This window comes from Cervus canadensis, chromosome 6, assembly GCF_019320065.1.
Source record: "Cervus canadensis isolate Bull #8, Minnesota chromosome 6, ASM1932006v1, whole genome shotgun sequence".
NCBI classification, from domain to species: Eukaryota; Metazoa; Chordata; class Mammalia; order Artiodactyla; family Cervidae; genus Cervus; species Cervus canadensis.
This window is the reverse complement of record NC_057391.1, coordinates 42,266,440-42,288,588: the sequence shown is the minus strand read 5'-3', so window position 1 is coordinate 42,288,588 and position 22,149 is coordinate 42,266,440. Positions and strand designations below refer to the sequence as shown.

Genomic DNA, 22,149 nt, shown 5'->3' with positions numbered 1-22,149 from the left:
ACATGAACTCCCCAGGTCAGTAGGTGCCCAGTATGATACCAGAGATTAGCGGAGAAATAACTCCAGAAAGAATGAAGAGACGGAGCCAAAGCAAAAGCAACACCCAGTTGTGGATGTGACTGGTGATGGAAGTAAAGTCCAATGTTGTAAAGAGCAATGGTGCATAGGAACCTGCAATGTTAGGTCCATCAATCAAGGCAAATTGGAAGTGGTCAAACAGGAGATGGCAAGAGTGAACATTGACATTTTAGGAATCAGCGAACTAAAATGACTGGATTGGGTGAATTTACCTCACATTGACCACTATATCTACTACTGTGGGCAAGAATCCCTTAGAAGAAATGGAGTAGCCATTACAGTCAACGAAAGAGTCTGAAATGCAGTACTTGGATGCCATCTCAAAAATGACAGAATGATCTCTGTTCGTTTTCAAGGCAAACCATTCAATATCACAGTAAGTCAAGTCTATGCCCCGACCAGTAATGCTGGAGAAGCTGAAGTTAAACAGTTCTATGAACCTACAAGACCTTGCAGAATTAACACCCCCCAAAAATGTCCTTTTCATTATAGGGGATTGGAATGCAAAAGTTGGAAGTCAAGAAACACCTGGAGAAACAGGCAAATTTGGCCGTGGAGTACAGAATGAAGCAGGCCAAAGGCTAACAGAGTTTTGCCAAGAGAATGCACTGGTCATAGCAAATACCCTCTTCCAACAACACAAGAGAAGACTCTACACATGGGCATCACCAAATAGTCAATACCAAAATCAGACTGCTTATATTCTTTGCAGCCAAAGATGGAGAAGCTCTGTACAGTCAGTGAAAATAAGACTGGGAGCTGACTGTGGCACAGACCATGAACTCCTTATTGCCAAATTCAGACTTAAACTGAAGAAGGTAGGGAAAACCACTAGACCATTCAGGTATGACCTAAATCAAACCCCTAACAATTATACAGTGGATGTGAGAAATAGATTTAAGGGACTAGATCTGATAGACAGAGTGCCTGAAGAACTATGGATGGAGGTTCATATGACACTGTACAGGAGACAGGGAGCAAGACCATTCCCAAGAAAAAGAAATGCAGAAAAGCAAAGAGGCCTTACAAATAGCTGTGAGAAGAAGAGAAGCAAAGAGCAAAGGAGAAAAGGAAAGCTATATCCATTTGAATGCAGAGTTCCAAAGAATAGCATGGAGAGATAAGAAAGCCTTCCTCAGTGATCAGTGCAGAGAAATAGAGGAAAACAACAGAATGGGAAAGACTAGAGATCTCTTCAAGAAAATCAGAGATACCAAGGGAACATTTCATGCAAAGATGGGCACAATATAGGACAGAAATGGTATGGACCTAACAGAAGCAGAAGATATTAAGAAGAGGTGGCAAGAATACACAGAAGAACTATACAAAAAAGATCTTCATGACCCAGATAACTATGATGGTGTGATCACCCACCTAGAACCAGACATCCTGGAATGCAAAGTCAAGTGGGCCTTAGGAAACATCACTGCGAACAAAGTTAGTGGAGGTGATGGAACTGCAGTTGAGCTATTTCAAATCCTAAAAGATGATGCTGTGAAAGTGCTGCACTCAATATGCCAGTAAATATGGAAAACTCAGTAGTGGCCACAGGACTGGAAAAGGTCAGTTTTCATTCCAATCCCTAAGAAAGGCAATGCCAAAGAATGCTCAAACTACTGCACAACTGCACTCATCTCACACGCTAGTAAAATAATGCTCAAAATTCTCCAAGCCAGGCTTCAACAGTACGTGAACCATGAACCTCCAGATGTTCGAGCTCGATTTAGAAAAGGCAGAGGAACCAGAGATCAAATTGCCAACATCTGCTGGATCATTGAAAAAGCACCAGAGTTCTAGAAAAACATCTGCTTTATTGACTATGCCAAAGCCTTTGACTGTATGGACCACAACAAACTGTGGAAAATTCTTAAAGAGATGGGAATATCAGACCAACTGCCCTGCCTCCTGAGAAATCTGCATGCAGGTCAGGAAGCAACAGTCAGAACTGGACGTGGAACAACAGAGTGGTTCCAAATCAGGAAAGGAATGCATCAAGGTTTTATACTGTCACCCTGCTTATTTAACTTACATGCTGAGTACATCATGCGAAACGTGAGGCTAGATGAAGCACAAGCTGGAGTCAAGATTGCCGGGAGAAATATCAATAACCTCAGATATAAAGATGACACCACCCTTATGGCAGAAAGCGAAGAAGAACTGAAAAAAAAAAAAAAAAAGAGCCTCTTGATGAGTGAAAAAGTTGGCTTAAAACTCAATATTCAGAAAACTAAGATCATGGTATCTGGTCCCATCACTTCATAGCAAATAGATGGAGAAACAGTGGAAACAGTGAGAGACTTTAATTTTTGGGGGGGCTCCAAAATCACTACAGATGGTGACTGCGGCCATGAAATTAAAAGATGCTTGCAAAAAAATAAAAAATAAATAAAAGACGCTTGCTCCTTGAAAGAAAAGTTATGACCAACCTAGATTGCATATTAAAAAGCAAAGACATTACTTTGCCAACAAAGGTCTGTCTAGTCAAAGCTATGGTTTTTCTAGTACTCATGTACGGATGTGAGAGTTGGACTATGAAGAAAGCTGAGCGGTGAAGAATTGATGCTTTTGAACTGTGGTGTTGGAGAAGACTCTTGAGAGTCCCTTGGACTGCAAGGAGATCCAACCAGTCCATCCTAAAGGAATCACCCCTGAATATTCATTGGAAGGACTGATGCTGAAGCTGAAACTCCAATACTTTGGTCCCCTGATGGGAAGAGCTGACTCATTTGAAAAGACCCTGATGCTGGGAAAGATTGAAGGCGGGAGGAGAAGGGGATGACAGAGGATGAGATGGTTGGATGGCATCACCGACTCAATGGACATGAGTTTGAGTAAACTCTGGGAGTTGGCGATGGACAGGGAGGCCTGGCGTGCTGCAGTCCATGGGGTTGCAAAGAGCTGGACGTGACTGAGTGACTGAACTGAACTGATAAAGGGTTCCTTTCAACCAGTCAGAAAGATGTGCTTGGTTTACCTGCATCGCAAGCTTGATTTTAGGTCAAATATACTTCGTTGAAGGAAAGGAGCCAGATGACCCAGTGTCCTCACCCCAACTTCAAATATTAAGGAATATAAAATGGGCAGGTTTAATCAGTGGGAAGATGACTAATCTAATGCAGTAAATGTCAGGTTTAGTGCTTCCCTTGTTTTGTGCCCTCGCAAAATTAATAGGCAATTCTCTTCAGTTCAATTTGAAAAGATACACTTCTTTTTTCTATTACAACATAAAAGAAGCTACAAATTTTTTTTTTTTTTTAAATAAGCTACACATTTGAAAACCAATAGGATTAGAGTTCCTACAGAAACCTCTCTGAGTTTGAGCCCATGGCCAGAGTCTAAAGGGGCATGTGACAACCACCTATATGTATTCTCTATAATGGGGACATTACAGACAAATATGTGACAGGCTCGATCTGACCTGAAAAAAACCCTGGAACTCAGGAAGTCCACATGTGGAGCTAAACTCAAAAATTCCAGCAGAAATAGCTACACCGAGAGACAGAGGAGCCCAATCTGATAAGAGTAGATGCTTAAAACATATTTTGTTGAATAAATGGCAATTACCATTACACAGTCTTTAGTATTATTAAGCAATATCCTGAACAGTTTATATGCATTATCTCAAGAACCCTATGCTATAAGGTACTATTAACATAAACATTTCAAGGCAGATGAGATAACTGATGGTGAGAGAGGAAGGTTATTGGCCCATACAAGTTTATTTTAAAGAGCCTGAATTTACATCCCCTTTTCTTAACTATTACATTGTACCTTATACAAACAACACGGAATACACATTTCTTATCTGTTCTTGCTTTTCCTGATAAGAATAATAAAATCAGAACACAAATGCTGAGCCCAGGAACAACTTCTAGACGTCAGTTAAACCAAACAATCATGACTTTACTATGTACCACAGTCTCTCCCTTTGTGAAAAGGAAGGAAGAAGGGAACTCTGAGCACTTTACAACAGAACCGTGTTACCTACATTATCACTCACTCAACCTGCAACACATCCTTGTGAAATATTACTCTATATTTAGAGGTCAGTTTCAGGGACAAGTTTTGGACAAGTTTGATATTTGTCCAAAGTGTCACCAATAAAAAGTGGCAGAGAACCTTCCAGTCTAATTTTAAACTATTATATTTAGTTAAGTGAGAATATCCAGGTAGTTATCAAAAAAATCCTGACAGCATTCATTTCAACTTAGGTTGTATCATACCACTTGGTAATGTCATTTTTATTCTTCACTAGAACCCTCACCTCAATCTCTGAGTAGTGTACTCAATTAGGCAACTTTGTAGCTGCTGCTTACATTAGTCTTTAAAATACTTATTATGTAAATAATTCATTAATATTTAAACACCTTATATAAAGAGCTATGTCTAGGAGTCTAATATTCTGTTTGTATGTCAACTCTCTAGAGTGGTGATTTTCAAACATATCTTTTCAATCACCTTAATACCTTGTCTTCAAATAGAATCTTCCATGAAAGCCCAATATATAAAACAGACAAAAAGGGAAGCCTTCCTGGAGAAGCGGCTGAGGGCCCAGAGTCCTACCAACAAAGCCTTCCCACTGTTCCTTACACTTCTCTCACAAATACTCTCTCTGGACTAGTCTCTCTAACATGGAAGGCCTTCTGCCTTGACTAGAGCTTTTAGCAATATTTGTCCAAATTGTCTATCATGAGTAAAACTCAAGACTCATGGAAAAGCAAATGTATTTTCGCTGAATAAGACACAGGCTTTTCCTGGAAAAATGAGTCATGGAACTATGCACAAAGAAAAGAAGCCTGGTCCATGTTTTAATGAAGTACTCTTCTCCAAAGAAGATCAGCCTGATGGCCTTTTCAGGTTATATAGGGGGCCATGTGTATGTAGCTATCAAACTCATCACTAAACTTACCAAGATGCTATCACCTTAATTCAGTTATTAAAGTATCCAAACTGCTGAGAAAATAAGCATTAGGAAACAGAATTAAAAATCCTTAGCTGTCAACAGGATACTGAGAAAGTCACTGACTTACCATCTTAATTTCTCAAGTATAAACATCACTTACCCTGTGAAGCAATAAGAATCACAAGTTGTAATGCACAGTGGGTACAAAAGTGTTTTGGGAATAAAAAGGTGTTTTAACAACCTGCCTCTTTCTTGGAGCTGAAAATAAACACACCTTTGCCAAGATGCGTGTTGATAGACATGTATCTTGCTGTTCCAGTTAAACTTTTGTGTTCCCTATAAGGTATATGTTTTTTGGTTTCAGGGTCAATGTATTCCTTGGCCAGTCCAAAGTCTATAATGTGTATAACATGCTCTTTCTTATTGCCTTGTCGACCGATCAGGAAGTTCTCTGGCTTGACATCTCGGTAGATGAGATTCTTTGAGTGGACATACTCCATTCGGGAAAGCTAAAAGAAAGAATGACAGTGATACAAATACTACTCTGAAGAAGTTTATTATAAAAATACTTCAAAATGTTTTCTTTTATCAGCTCAAAGTTATAATTACTTAATTACTTAAATTAAAATCAAACTTATTTCTTCACCACTCAGAGTCACTTTATTCTTGTAAATCAGAACATACTTTCTGATACTAATACATACATGACAAATATGAAGATAAAAGAGAAAAGGACAGTGTGGTTCAGCTAAAATGATAGTATACGGTTTCACTTCATATAACAACTTGCAAATGATGAACAGAATTAACGTTTTTATGTTAATGCAGAAGGAAAGCTTTTGAGAGGCAAGAATTACTCCCAGGCAGGAAATAAGAATATGGTGGTGGCCCCTGAAGACAGAAGCTACTGCCTCCTTCAGCTCCTGCCCACAACTTCCTATACTCGGTCTCATTGTTGCAGGAATAAGGAAAGTGAGGCCCAGAGAAGTTGACTGGACTAATATCACAGAGCTAACTAATGGCAGAGGTAGGAGTATAGTTTTTATGAGAAAGTATACATAACCCAAAATAAAAAATTTTTTCAAATTTCATTAAGTTCATTTCTACCTTTAAATCGTTTCTGCTTAGTATAGAAAAGGAGCTTGAGCATTTGAACTTTTGACTCTGAAGTTAAGATCAGTTTTCTAACATTTCCAAGTCTTTAAAGTGGGTGAGACCATCACCGTTTCAGACCCACAGAGATGCACCTACATCCTTGGGTGGAGGGGCTGACAAACTTCTCAAAGCAACTGTCTTAACTGTTCCTTAAACTGGTATTGGTGTGGGATTTGGTAGGTGCTGAGAGACACAGCTTTAGCTGTGTTGGTCTCTGTGAGAACTAGAGGCAGGTTCTTGGTCAACTCTGAAATCTGATTTTAGGGCAGTGGGTTATATCTTCCATCTCTTCTCGGATGCGATGGTAAGCAAAGAGAGAGGACATGACAAAACTTTACAGTCATGTGTTTAAAACCTATAAATAAAACAACCAAGAAGTTACTTGCATTTGAGCAATTGTCACCGAATCATCCTCTTTCTCCCTATATACCACTTGCACTTCAGTTAAGGGCAGAGTATTGCTCCAAGGTGCAAATTCTTAAAATAGAGCAAATGGCAAATACAGTGTGACTTCTCGGGGTTAACCCTTTTTGCCCCAGCCAGCTGTCTACAATGCCACCAAGCCAGTGAATGTACATTCACAAGGTGTCACTAGAGCTGGTAAATGCCAACAGACACAAGGATGTAGTTAGGAGACCTGCCCCTCCCTGTCTATCCCTAGCCAGAAGAGCAACGCCAACTTACCAACTGAATGGCTATCATTAACACAGTCTTCAAAGTAAAGGTCCGGTCACAGAGGTCAAACAAGTCCTCCAAGCTAGGGCCGAGAAGCTCCAGCACCATGGCATTGTACTTCCCACATGGTCCAAAGTAATACACCTGTGGGAGACCTTCACCTGAAAGCAGAGGGAAAATGGGGTGCAGAGAGAGGGACACAAAGACCAAAATATGACACAGCTGCATCAGCACGAAGCAGATAAGAAGGAAATACAATTTGTGAGATTTTTGTTTTCTTTCATAGCTCCTACCGGAGAACCTAAACTGAGCATGACAGCTTCAAAAGGAACTGGTAATGTGTGGGAAAGGCTAAGTCATTGCACAATATGTTCAAAATTAAAGTAGTTATTTCATACCAAAGGCATTCCCACTACTACGTAAGACAGAGAATAGTCCGTGGTCCACTGCTGGACTGGAGCATAAACTATTCTCCACCAAGGATGCCCAAAAGTACACAATCACAAGTTTCAAAAAGATGACTCGTGAGCTCAAAGGCCAGGCTCACACACCTTGCTGCACTAGCTGGTTTCATTTGTACTCTGTGCTTACTGCCAAAACCACAGGGAGATAGAGCTGTTTGTGACTGCTGCTCCGAGGAGGACTCAGACTGAAGGTGTGAGGTGACATAGGGCGCAGCCTGGTCTTTTTCTCCTAGGGAGTTTCTGTAGCTTCCTGTTTTTTTCTCAGTAGGAGCAAAGTCAACAGACTGGGTTTGGTTACTGATAAGTAATTATGAAAGGAAAAGGAATAAAAATACAAGGCTGGGCTTTCCCCAGATTTGAAATTCATAGTTATAAGAAGCCAAAATTTAGACTTTCTCATCTAAGTGGCAACTTGTGAATGAATTTCCTCCTTAAAGTGTATTGTAAATGAGACATCAATAAATATGTGCTAAATGGCACCATGTGAACTGTGGGCATGAATGAGACTACAGAACTTTAAAAAATCTGGCCCTTTGAGTGGGAACACTTCCCCCTTAATACACTTATGTATACCATGGTCTACAACTATAAATGCTGCAGGTCGCCACATGCTCCTGCCTGTGAGTTTTTCAGATGACAAGGTTCTCTCCATCTTGACATTCTCTTTTCATTTGTACAGGTAGGAAACTGGCAGAGGTAATTATATCTGCTATGATCTGAACATCTGTGGCCCCTTCCCAAAACTCGTATGTTGAAAACCTAATGCCCAGTGTGATTATTTTAAGAGGTGTGGGCCTCCGGGAAGTGAGATCATGAAAGCAAGGCCTTCATGAGTGGGATTAGTGCCCTTAAGAAAGAGACCCCACAGAGCTCCCTAGCCCCTGCAGCCATGTGAGGACACAGCAGGAAGTTAGCAGTCTGCAACCCAGATGAGGGCCTTCAGCAGAACTTGACCACACTGGTATCGTGATCCTGGACTTCTAGCTTCTGGAACTGAGAAAACAAATTTTCTGAGTTTATGAGTCACTCTGTGTTGTGTTACAGCAGCCCAAAGGAACTGAGACAATATCTAATCCTTAAAACTATAACCCAATCAATGTGCTTGTCCTTCTCTCCAGCGCAGGTCTTGTATATTTGGAACTGGTACGAATCATTGCTAGGATATGCATCTATAATTATTTTGTGTGCTGCATCAGTCTGTTTTATTCCATTTAAATACTAGACAACTTCTTCTATCAGGTCATTCCTGGCTCATAACGTCTACTATAGTATACTCTGCTCCGGCTAGCCCCATAAATATCCACTGAATTGCCCTGTGCTTGTTTTGATTCTCCCTTTCCCCAAAAGGAAACAGAATTTGTCTTTTTCCCCCTGTTGTTTTAAGAACTCATCTTCAGTTCACTTAAAATATATAAAACCTAACAGCTGTTCCCAGTGAGTCCTGCTGAGAAATCCAAAGCAGAACACTACCATAGAGATTTACTGCTTTAATTAATCAGACACATTGTAGACTGTGGTTTGGACATCTTTTAAATGCTACATCCTATATAATAGCTTTTGATGTGATGAAAATTGATTTTCCTAATATTATATTCTTCAAAATAGGTGGGACAGATCTGTTGGTTGCCTGCCCAATATCCATTCTCTCCTTTGTTAACAACAAAATATCTAATTCTCATGAACAGCAACTCGCCTAGTTATAACCTTCTAGTCTCCTTTGATAAATAGGAATGGCAAGTGAGATGGAAGCAGAAATTGTTAGATAGGGTGGTTCTAGAGAAGTTCTTTAAGGGAGCTGACTCAAGTTGGAGGTATGCGCCTTTGAGATGACTGAAGCTCCAAAAGCCATCTAGAACTACCAGACTCCTTGAAGATTTAAGATACAGATGAAACAAAATTAGAAGAACCCATCCCTGATGGCTGGGAAGCAACCACACCAATGAAAGGCTTCCCTTCCCTCTGGACTTGTTTAATCCAAAAGAAAAATCAGTCTCTACCTTGACTGAACTACTGTTCTTTGGAATTCTTTTTAACAACCAAGTCTAATCCTAATTAATAAAGATACTACTCCTTTATTTAGTTAAATTGCAAACCTAGGCACAATATCTTCCTTCTGAAGTACGAGCTAAAAGTCAGGCCTGTGTAGAAATATGAAACTGGCATGATTTTCTAGACCTGCTGCCAACACTTAAGGATCAATTTAAAAATAAGACAGATGGTCATCTTGTTCTTGACAATCTTTAGTACCAAATCTAGGCATCTCTCATCAGAAATTTCCATGTTTACCTTTGTAAAGCTTCTTTTAGCTACAAAAGCTTTCTGGGTGATGTCTATAATTTCTAACTGTGAGTAATGTCACTCGTAACTCCTGCCTAGAAATTTCAAAGATGTGAGGAGTTCCTGTTGGCTGTATTATTGCTCCTTTTATTAAATACTTTGAATCTCATAATACCCCACTGGGCTTTGGGATGCTCAAGACAACTTCTGGGTTACTGAGCTTTGGCCTTGAAGACTTTTCTCAAAGATGGACTAGGTCCAAGATGCTAGTGTACAAAGAACTCAAGTCAGAGTTGTGGATTTGGTTCTGCTACCAACTCTGAAAATTCTTTCACCTCTCTGCTCTTTCTCATTCATAAAGGGAAGGAGACTGGTTCTCTCTCTCTCTTTTTTTTTTGGCTATACTGTCTAGCACGTGGGATCTTTGTTACCCAACCATGATGGAACCTGCGTCCCCTGCTTCCCCCCACCGGGTAGAAGCAGAGTCTTAACCACTGGACCACCAGGGAAGTTCCCAGACTCGTTCTCTTTTAAATCTATAATCCTGATTATAGCTAGGATTTCCTTCTAGCTATCTTACAGGTTTTTCTTTGTAAAGCCATAGAACCAGTATAAATGAAACCTGTCTCCATGTTACATAGAATATGTGTGGTACAAATTCAAATGTAAGCTGGTAATGGTAACTGGTAGTGGTACTCAACTGAAAGCGCGTCTATCAGAAACACCTCTAAAACTTTAAAAAACAGATGCAGTGATGTCACTTCAAACCTTCCAAACCAGAATTTCGAGTAGTGGGTATAAGCATAGTTCCACAGGTAATTCAGAAGTGCAACCTCAGCTGGAAAACTCTGTATCTAGAGGGTAGAAAATAAAGGGCGCTGCTTTGCTTTATGGCTAATATATTATGAAAATTCGGAAAACACTGACAGACTAATCTTTTTCAGAAGCTCTTTCCCATCAGAACAACTGGACTCAATACCTTTTGAAAGGAATCATTTTAAGGCTATTTGAAAGACTTGTTCTGGAGTTCCTTAGGTATTATTGAGTATAAAAATCTCTTTGGAAGATGCAGTTGTAATTTATTAGAACTATCTGTACAGACAAAGATGCCCACACAAGTTTCAATCTGTGTCTGGTTTTACACATGACTACCCCCAAACTGGTCAGTGCTGGTGGTGAAAGACACAGGCCCACAGGAAAAATCTGCCTCTTTGGTCAGGGACGACTGCACAGTAATGATTTATCACCTGGGCTGTACTTAAATAAGAAATCCTGTATATTAGGTTTCACTCTACTTCTACAGAGCCATCTCTAATCCATTGTTTAAGAAATTTTTAATTAATCAACATTATGGTGTGAAATCCTTTAATAAGACTAGGGATGAGGGCAAAGTCGTAAATGCAATACATGTGGAAAACAAGGTCTTCCTGCACATAATTCTTAGGTAAAGGGAAATGAAGTGGGGGAGGTAGGCAAGGTAGATATGCACTCAATTCTTGGTATTTTAGAAATTAAGGTAGTAGTATAACCTCTTGTCTGCTCTGAAAATAAAGGCACTAATAAGGTCTCCTTCCTAAATTGGTCAGCTATATAAAAGCTTGAAAATTAAAGAAGTAGATTCCAAATTTTCCTCTTCTGAAGGATTTAAAACAGATTTCACTGTATTACCATTAGCCATAGGCTAAATCTCTTCCAAAGCAAAACTTCAAGGCTATTCCCTCAGATGTTATCAAGTATATTCTCTTAGGGAACTATGAAATAGCTTTTCCATCCATCAGTAACATATTCTTATAACCCCTGCTGGACATTTGGCCCACACACATATCAAGTTGCACAGAACAGGAAGCAAGGTATATAACACTACAGCTAATTTTCAATCTGTCATAAATTCAACTTGGGTTAAACACTCCAAATCAAGGATAATGGCTTCTTTATCATCCAAGCTGTTACCTAAAAAGATTCCATAATGTATTATGAACAGTAACTACCCTAAGTAGAGATATTTTTAAACACACATCAGGCAGAGAACTGAAATAGAACCACCTTGAAGCTTTTGGTAATTTGATCTTATTATTGCCTAATAATTAGCCTTTCATTCTTTTTCAAAAACTAAATTACCTAGCTGTGAAGCAAATTCAAATAAGTCTCATATGTACATTAATATCTTGATGTTAAAAAGTAACATCTATATTAATATTTCTATGAAAAAGTACATATATGTTGATGACTATCTTCTAAACTCAGGGTTGGGAAAAAACCTTTAAGGACATAATGACCTGGGCAATTCCTTTTCTTTGTTTATACAGTTTGTTTTTTAATTTTTAAAGAAAATAGGGTAGTTTTCTCCAAACTTAAGCTGTCCTTGGTTCCACCAATGGTAGTAGCTTTTAGCACAGTTACTGAATGTTCCTTAATATTTACTAGAATAATTTAATATTATTATTCCTATATATATGGGGATAGTAATAATATCAAATAAGTTCACTTAACAAGAAAGCAGAAAGAATAGGCAGATAAACATGATTATATTCCGTAAGAAGTGGTGAAAGGAGAAAATGAAAGCATACCCTTTAAAACTCAGAAAATATTAAAACAATAAAACATGCATTCTCACAAAAACATGAGACATTACATGTGTTTTTCTTTTTTAAAAAAGAACAGACTCCGTCTCACTTCTCTGACTCTGAAAAAAAAAATGCCTTTTTACAATATGACGCAGTTCAACATATGAATCTATTCAAACTGCTGGTGTAATAACCAGAACAGTGAGACCCAGGATTAAATAATCAGGATTATTTTGTCTTGTCTATAATGAAAAATGTTTTACAACCATCTTGTTCACGGGCCTCTTGGGAACTGGACTATCACTAGACATATGCTGCTAAAAGAAGCTCAAATTTGTATGGTGGAAGAGAAGGTGAGGAGAGGCAAGAGCAGAGGAATAATCTCACAGAAATTGAGCTTTTACAGTTTCTCTATTACATACAGTTGTGTATGTACATAATTACAAAGGCCTTACCACTCAAAGCAGGTTTCGAATTTTTGTTTAGTCAAAGGAATCAGGAAAAAGGCTAAGACAGGACAGATTTCTTCTGTAGCAGACTGCATCAAAGATAAAAAATGTTTTAAAAGTGTGTTATGTATTGGGGGTGGGAGTGAAGGGTGGGGGATCCTTTTCCGAAAGACTAGTAACTCAGTTCAGAACTGGTAAATTTATGGGATAAAAAGACCCAGTCTCTGAAAATTTACCACTTTATCCCTGTGATTAAGTTGTAAAGACAGTCTCAGTTTCAAAAGCTGAGAGATGATCAATTCTTCTTAACAGACACCTGAACAATAGCAACTGAAAAGTTAAGAAAGTTTAGCAAGCATTTAGAAGGAATAAGAAGGAAAAAATCAGACTACTCAAAGTACAATGAACCTCTTCCTGACAATTCTGCCCAACTCCCAGTACACTTTCTTTGTCCATGAATCTGCCTTCTGTATGAAGGTTTTTTGAAGGCAGTTGATTACTATATGTTAACTATGTGTTAATTATGTTTATTACTGCCTAGCACTGGTCAAAGCATATGGTAGATAAGGGCAGAGTAAGTATTAATACCAAATAAATATATAAACACAATTGTCTCCAAGTTTTAGACTCTTTTTTTCTGGCTATACTGAGAGACATGTGGGATTTTAGTTCCTCAACCAGGGATTGAACCCATGTCCCCTTCACTGGGAACGCAGAGCCTTAGCCACCAGATGGCCAGGAAGTCCCTAAACCACATGTCTTTTTGGTAAAGTTACTGTCCCTTCCTACATAGGCAGCTTAATTTGTCCTATCCACCTTCTCGGTCTCCAATATTTTTATATCAGTTCCATGAATACTATTTTACACCTTTGTATGATCTGTTCAACTTTCTATAGTTCTTGATTTTTGTCAATTTCAGTTCCTTATCTAGAAAAGGGGTCACCAGGGACATAATTTTTTTTAAATTATAGAAGTGATATATACTAATTTCAAATAAGTACAACAGCAAACCAAAAGTAGTACAGAAACATATGAATAAAAAGTATTCATACATAACAGATGATACACAGACATGTAATTAAAAATACTTTTCTGCAACTTCATTTTAAATTACTATTATATAATGGACATTTTTCCTTATCAACATATAGCTGTACATTAAAAGCTATATCTTATCTCCCCCTATGATGTATCATATTTAAGTTTTCCTATACTGATGGACATTTAGGTTGTACCCATATATTTGTTATCAGAAATAGATATTACAGTGAACAGCTTTTGCTGTTATTTCTTCCTTCACGTGTTATTTTCTTCCTCCTTCTGATAACATCATCTTACTCTTCTGGGGTGAAAGCACTATTCCCTTGCTGTTACTACTTGTGGGTAAAGTGGGGTCAAGCCATTTTTCCACTGCCACCCCAAGGATATAACTCAAGCCAGGTTAATTAGAAGCTTCTATCCTCCCCCCCTGTGGAACTGGGTCAAGAAGAGGAGCTTAAACTATGCTGGTACAATGCGAGTCAGCTCTGGGACTTTGTGGAACTACTATAGGGAAGGAGGAGCAATTTTTGTCCTGCCTGATAACTAAACAGAAAGGAGCGTTGCTTGAAGCTATCAGAGACTACCACATGAGAATAGGTAGATTACTTATCTGAGAATGAAATCAACACAGAGAAAGCAGAAATCAGAGAAACAGACAGACAAATACATCACAAACTGGAGGACCAAGGACTGGTCCTGGCTTTGGCTGACCTGAGGTCAGTCCTGTAGGCCAAGCAATTCTCTCCCCCTACCCCACCCACTCAATTAAGTAAGCTAGAACTCCATCAACTGAAAATGAAAATGTCTCCACAGAGACACATATACATATGTAAAAATTCCTTGTGCCTACATCTGGGGGCATGAATACACATTATCTCTTGAGGGTGGATTTCTTAGAGAGGAAATGCTGAGTCAAGGGTCATGCACATCTAACACTTCAGTATATGTTGCCACATTGCCAAGTTTAAATCCTCTTTGGTTCCTAGTCTGCCTCCAGTGCTGGGACTCTTTTCACATTTAGCACTACTGTCCTAGGCCCAGGGAGTATTTAAAAATGTTTTCAGAATATGTCTTGCCTCATTCTTTCCAAAGCCACAGCACTAGGTTATCTCCTCTCTCATATGTAGCCACAACATGTTTGCAGGAGTCTCCTAGCCTTTGATCCAAATTATCACTGATATTTCAAAGTCAGGTGACTCTTTCCCCCCTATTATTTGTACAACACTACAGTAAGAAATTTCCACTCAAAGCACACCCGTATCACAAAAGTATATTGGCCATAAACTGCTTTAAAGCTTATTAATGTTTTTATACAGGTCCTCCAATGTAATCCTAACAAATGCACACAGGAATTACTACTCTCATTTTATGGGTAAGGAATTCATCTGAAGTGACTTGCTCAGGTCATACAGTGAGTGGTAGAGCCAAGACCAACCTCACTCTGCCTCCAAGATTCAGACTCTTTTTTATGGGCGGGGGCGGGGGTAGTGCTGCACTCTGCAGCAGGTGGAAACTTAGTTCCCCGACCGAGACTGACCCTGTGTCCTCTGCACTTGCAGCACAGAGTCTTAACCACTAGACCGCTGGGAAGTTCTCAGGCTCTTCTACTGTACCGAATAGAGCTGTCTGTGCCCTAACGTCCACGGACATCTAGAATGACAGCAAGGACTACCAGGTAACACTACTTTGATAGGAGACTGATGATGCTGGGAAAGACTGAAGAGAAAAGAAGGCGGCGACACAGGATGAGATGGTTGGATGGCATCACTGACTCAATGGACCTGAGTTTGAGCAAATTCTGGGAGATGGTGAAGGACACGGAAGCCTGACGTGCTCCATTCCGTGGAGTCTCAGAGTCAGACATGACTTAGCGACTGAACAACAACAACAGATCCTGTGAAATGTAATCTGTGTATGAACCTAAGGGTCAACCACAAGACACTGATGATGTTTATAGGTTATAAACTCAAGTAATAAAGTATATTTTTCCTTACAAAAGCACAAGTTAAGATTCTATAAAGGGTGCATTAGTAGTATTTTTCTAATGTAACTACAAAGTAGTCAAACTTTAAGCCTAATAAACACGTCATTTAGGAATTCAGAGGGCAACCTGGCCTATGTTTAGATTAATACAGGAAATACAGACCAGTACTTAACCCAAGTGGAATGCTCAGTGTTGTTGTTCACTCAGTCATGTCCAACTCTTTGCGACCCCATGGACTGTAGCACATCAGGCTTCCCTGTCCTTCACCATCTCCCGGAGTCTGCTCAGACTCATGCCCATTGAGTCAGTGATGCCATACAACCATCTCGTCCTCTGTCAGCCCCTTCTCCTCCTGCCCTCAATCTTTCCCAGCATCAACATGTTTTCTAAAGAGAAAGTTTTTCACATCAGGTGGCCAAAGTACTGGAGATTCAGCGTCAGCATCATTCTTTCCAATGAATATCCAGCATTGCTTTCCTTTACGATTGACTGGTTTGATCTCCTTGCAATCCAAGGGACTCTCAAAGAGTCTTCTCCAACACCATGGTTCGAAAGTATTAATTCTTCGGCGCTCAGCCTTCTTTAAGGTCCAACTCTTACATCCATACATGACTACTGGAAAAACCATAGCTTTGACTATATGGATCTTTGTTGGCAAAGTAATGTCTCTGCTTTTTAATATGCTGTCTTGGTGTATCATACTTTTTCTTCCAAAGAGCATCTTTTGATTTCATGGCTGCAGTCACCATCCACAGTGATCTTGGAGACCGAGAAAATAAAGTCTGTCACTCTTTCCACTGTTTCCTCATCTATTTGCCATGAAGTGATGGGACCAGATGACATGATCTTAGTTTTTTGAATGTTGAGTTTTAAGCCAGCTTTTTCACTCGCCTCTTTCACTTTTATCAGGACACTCTTTAGTTCCTCTTCCCTTTCTGCCATAAGGGTGGTGTCATCTGCATATCTGAGATTACTGATAATTTCTCCCAGCAATCTTGATTCCAGCTTGTGCTTCATCCAGCCAGCATTTCATATGATGTACTCTGCATATAAGTTAAATAAGCAGGGTGACAATGTACAGCCTTGCCCAATTTGGAACCAGTCTGTTGTTTCATGTTGGGTTCTAACTGTTGCTTCTTAATCTGCATACAGATTTCTCAGGAGGCAGGTTAAGGTGGTCTGGTATTCCCATCTCTTTAAGAATTTTCTATAGCTATCACCCTCTTTAAAAAGCCTTCCCTGTGTCCCATAATTAGAAACTATTTTTCCCTTCAGAACTTTCATATAATTTTATATATAAATTAAAAAAATAACATTCCATTGTTTTGGCGTGCATTATAGTTACTTGCATACCTTAGTGAGCTCCTTGAGAGTAGTACAACAATGTCTTAACAGAAAATATGAAAATAAACATTACGTCTTCCTTCCGATAGGCAGTGACTATGTTTTTTATTATATAACTCTGTGGCTCTTTAAATTACTCACCAAAAGTGTTATGGACACAGCTGATGCTGAGTTCTTACTAGTGAAAATATCATCTCTTTGCACTATGACTAAAGTAATTATTAGTAAGAGACTCTATAGGTTGGTAAGAAAAGTTGAATTAAAGCAGTATAAATTATAAAGAAAGAGGAAAAAAATGTAGAGAAAAGTTCAAAGTGTGTCAGACTGTTGAAAGCACAAAAGAGTGCAAAGGGGTACAGAGCTGGCACACTCTTCTTTTAAGTGGGCGGAACACAAATTACTTAGGAGTCATTGAAAGGAGAAGAAAATATTACTCACATATGTTAAAACTTGATCTTTTTGTTGGTTTCTGTCTTAAGTATGCTTACAGATACAAATATGCTACAAATACAAAAAGGCTTAGCTAGCAACAGGATTATTTTGATAATAGGTGTGAGGCATTATCTTTATGCAGTCTATTACTGGAATTTAAGGAAAATATTCTCTCTTACAATGACACTGAGAGATATTGGAAAGGAATTCACTGAGTTTTAATATAATATAGGAGACACATGCTTTTCACCTTCTTATAACCCACAGGAATAATTCACTTCAACAACTCATCTCTTTCATTCCATAGTAATCCATAGCTTTGAGGATGCTAAATGTTACCTTCCTTCTTAATAATTAACCTTGACAAACTGTGAGTTAAGGAGGGGTAGTCACTGAGGGCTGTGGTGAGTCCTATGATGGCCACTGAGACTCCTGCCTTTGCCTTCCTTCCATAGGCATTTTCTAAGGGCAATATCTAAAGTAGAAGTGGTGCTTTTTTTTTCTCTCCAGTAGGGGGACAAATTTTATGTATGTATTGTAATTAGAGGTAATTACTTCTATGCCTCAAGTGACTTAGAGCTATTTGAGAGTTTTAAAGAGCCGACAAGGGCCACAGGGGTTTGGCTCCAACAGATAAGCAAGCATATGAGAAATGTCTCAATGCTCTAAACCACTGAAAAAACACACAAAGGACACACAACCAAAGAATTAATCCTAGTCCAGAAACGTACTGGGTGTTGAGTTTGAGAAATATCAGTTCCTCTTTACGGAAAACTAGTGTAGTTAGTTAATAAAAATTAAAAGTCATAATGTTTTATCCTTGGAGAAAGGGGAAGAAATTCACTGTACTATCACAACTAAATTAGCTCCATTAAAGACCAGAAAATTCGTATGGAGTATGACAATTACACCTTTCCAAGCCCAGTAAATGAAAACAATCTTTTCTATTTTTTCTTCACAAAATTAACAATTTACTACAGATTGGATTTATGCTGTAACATCAATGAAGCATTTAAATGTCCTTTAAAAAAAAAGATTTATTTATATATTGGCTGTGCTGGGTCTTCACTACTGCGCACAGGGCTTTTCTATAGTTGCAGAGTGAGGGCTACTCTTGGTTGTGGTATGAAGGCCTCTCTTGTGATGAAGCATGGATCCAGGCACGCGGGCTCAGCAGTTGCAGTGCATGGGCTTAGCTGCTCGGCGGCATGGGGATCTTCCCAGACCAGAGATCAAATCCATGTCCCCTGCACTGGCAGGTGGATTCTTGGCCACTGGACCACCAAGGGAAGTCCTACATGCCATTTTAAAATGCTTTCCAGACAATGTAGGTAGATTTGGAAATGCACCTGCATGCATACGGACTCTTTAAGAGGAAAAGATGACAAGCACAACACACTTGCCCTTGTCTGAAGTTTGCTCCATACACAGAGGATATTTTTAAAATTGAAATATAGGCTATTTACAATGTTGTGTTAGTTTCCGCTGTATAGCAAAGTGATTCAGTTACACATACACATACATTCTTTTTAATATTTTTCCATTACTTATAGTAATGATATTGAGTATACTTTCCTGTGCCATACAGTAGGACCTTGTAGGACCTCCACCCTATATAAACGAGTTTGCATCTGCTAATCCCAAACTCCCATCCATCCCTCCCCCACATTACCTCCCCCTTGGCAGTCACAAGTCTGTTCTCTGTGTCTCTGAGTCAGTTTCAAGACAGAGATGGTTTTCACATACCCACCTCTGGCACTTGCTACTGACTCACCAACTCAAGCACACTTTCGTATTTGGGTTCTTCTCCCTGAGAGGAACAACAGTGACACTGCTGCTGCTCCTTCTGCAAAGTATATTCAAATATACTCAGATATTCCCAAACATCCTCCTCACCCTTTACCCAGGGGACAGGACTTTAACTTTTTTTAATATGAGGCTTCTGCTGTTGTCCCAAGTTACTTATATCAAATATACCACTCATGCTGAAAGGAGCAGGCTTTCGAAGGGTGAAAGTTTGGCAGAAATGGCTTTAAATTCATCGTTCCACATTGGTGTGTTCAGAGATTCAGTATAAAAACAAAACAAAAAGATGGATCAAATCTGTACAGTTTATATTGTTTCATATTATATAAATTCTATATTAAAAGCATGTATTATATATATATATTAAAATATCAGTGTTCCAGACCCCTCTAAGTATAAGAAGATTGGTCTCTTTTTAACATATGTCCAAAGAAGGCTTTTCTCTTAAGATTATTCTTTTCCAACAAGCATATGATAAGTATAATAAACACAGATACAATCAGCTGTGAAAGAGTCAGTTCTCTTTCTGAGAGTACTCACTGCCCTTTGGGAGAACATCACATGGTTGTTGTTTATAGACTCTAATCCCCACTTTGAGAATCTCAGTATGTTGAAATGTCTCAAGGCAAAATGCTTTGCTTTCTAGCAACCGGTATATGAAGAGTAAAAATGCATGGTCTGTGAGTCCACTGTTCTCCTGTCACATTGTCAGCTGCTTTCTCCCAGTTCTTTTGAGTCACATTCTCAGAGGGCGTGCTCTATGCTGAGTGGTGTAGTCCATGTGATCCTCTGCCTCCTTATCAGAGCATCGGGATCTGGACTGAAAAGCTACTCCAAACTGCGTCAGTGAGTCGCTTTCCTTGTTGTTGCTGTTTAGTTGCTAAGTCATGTCCAGATCTTCTGCGACCCCAAGGGCTGCAGCCCATCAGGATCCTCTGTCTACGGGAATTTCCCAGACAAGAATACTTCAGTGGGTTGTCACTTCCTTCTCCAGGCGATCTTCCTGACCCAGGGATCAAACCTGCATCTCCTGCATTGGCAGGTACATTCTTTACCACTGAGTCACCTGGGAAGTCTCTTTCCTAGGAACTTCCAACTGAGACACAGAACTTCAATCACTCTGTGCTGGTGCTTAAATGGAGAAGGGCTACATAAAAGGATCTTTCCATCAAATGTAAGGAGAAGCAGAGAAGGCTGATAATACAGAGAAAATGAAGAGGTCTCACAGAAGCCAAGGCAAAAGGTTTTACAACCCTAAGCAGAAAGACAGTCAAATATAGTGTCAGAGTCCAGAAGAGTTAGATAGAAGGCCAGGGACAAAAAGCAGTGAATGATCTCTGTTCGTTTCCAAGGCAAACCATTCAATATCACAGTAAGCCAAGTCTATGCCCCGACCAGTAATGTTGGAGAAGCTGAAGTTAAACGGTTCTATGAACCTACAAGACCTTGCAGAATTAACACCCCCCAAAAATGTCCTTTTCATTATAGGGGACTGGAATGCAAAAGTTGGAAGTCAAGAAACACCTGGAGAAACAGGCAAATTTGGCCGTGGAGTACAGAATGAAGCAGGCCAAAGGCTAATAGTGTTCTGCCAAGAGAATGCACTGGTCATAGCAAACACCCTCTTCCAACAACACAAGAGAAGACTCTACACATTGACATCACCAAATGGTCAACACCAAAATCAGACTGATTATATTCTTTGCAGCCAAAGGTGGAGAAGCTCTATACAGTCAGCAAAAACAAGACCAGGAGCTGACTATGGTTCAGATCATGAAATCCTTATTGCCAAATTCAGACTTAAACTGAAGAAGGTAGGGAAAACCACTAGACCATTCAGGTATGACCTAAATCAAACCCCTAACAATTATATAGTGGATGTGAGAAATAGATTTAAGGGACTAGATCTGACAGACAGAGTGCCTGGTGAACTATGGATGGAGGTTCATACGACACTGTACAGGAGACAGGGAGCAAGACCATTCCCAAGAAAAAGAAATGCAGAAAAGCAAAATGGCTGTCTGAAGAGGCCTTACAAATAGCTGTGAAAAGAGAAGCAAAGAGCAAAGGAGAAAAGGAAAGGTATACCCATTTGAATTCAGAGTTCCAAAGAATAGCAAGGAGAGATAAGAAAGCCTTCCTCAGTGATCAGTGCAAAGAAATAGAGGAAAACAATAGAATGGGAAAGACTAGAGATTTCTTCAAGAAAATTAGAGATACCAAGGGAACATTTCATGCAAAGATGGGCTCAACAAAGGACAGAAATGGTATGGACCTAACAGAAGCAGAAGGTAGTAAGAAGAGGTGGCAAGAATACATAGAACTGTACAAAAAAGATCTTCATGACCCAGATAATCACGATGGTGTGATCACTCACCTAGAGCCAGACATTCCGGAATGTGAAGTCAGGTGGGACTTAGGAAGCATCACCATGAACAAAGCTAGTGGAGGTGCTGGAATTGCAGTTGAGCTATTTCAAATCCTAAAAGATGATGCTGTGAAAGTGCTGCACTCAATATGCCAGCAAATTTGGAAAACTCAGCAGGGGCCACAGGACTGGAAAATGTCTGTTTTCATTCCAATCCCTAAGAAAGGCAATGCCAAAGAATGCTCAAAATACCGCACAGTTGAACTCATCTCACACGCTAGTAAACTAATGCTCAAAATTCTCCAAGCCAGGCTTCAACAATACGTGAACTGTGAACTTCCAGATGTTCCAAGCTGGTTTTAGAAAAGGCAGAGGAACCAGAGATCAAATTGCCAACATCCACTGGATCATCAAAAAAGCAAGAGAGTTCCAGAAAAACATCTATTTCTGCTTTACTGAGTATGCCAAAGCCTTTGACTGTGTGGATCACCACAAACTATGGAAAATTCTGAAAGAGATGGGATTATCAGACCACCTGACCTGCCTCTTGAGAAATCTGTATGCAGGTCAGGAAGCAAGTTAGAACTGGACATGGACAACAGACTGGTT

At 39.5% G+C, this 22,149-nt stretch overlaps 1 protein-coding gene across 5 annotated transcripts in view; it reads right to left on the bottom strand.

Annotated features, from left to right (window-relative positions):
• The window catches only part of CSNK1G1 (casein kinase 1 gamma 1), a 161,659-nt gene that overhangs the window by 40,318 nt on the left and 99,192 nt on the right, over positions 1-22,149 (bottom strand). For all 5 annotated transcript variants that reach the window (XR_006270026.1, XM_043471701.1, XM_043471700.1 and 2 more), the window contains 2 exons: positions 6,821-6,972; positions 5,256-5,490 (listed from right to left, as the gene is read on the bottom strand). Coding sequence is in view for 4 of the 5 variants with exons in the window: in XM_043471701.1 (XP_043327636.1) it covers positions 5,256-5,490; positions 6,821-6,972 (387 nt within the window). In the remaining variant the exon portion in view is untranslated. The remainder of the gene's footprint in view (positions 1-5,255; positions 5,491-6,820; positions 6,973-22,149) is intronic.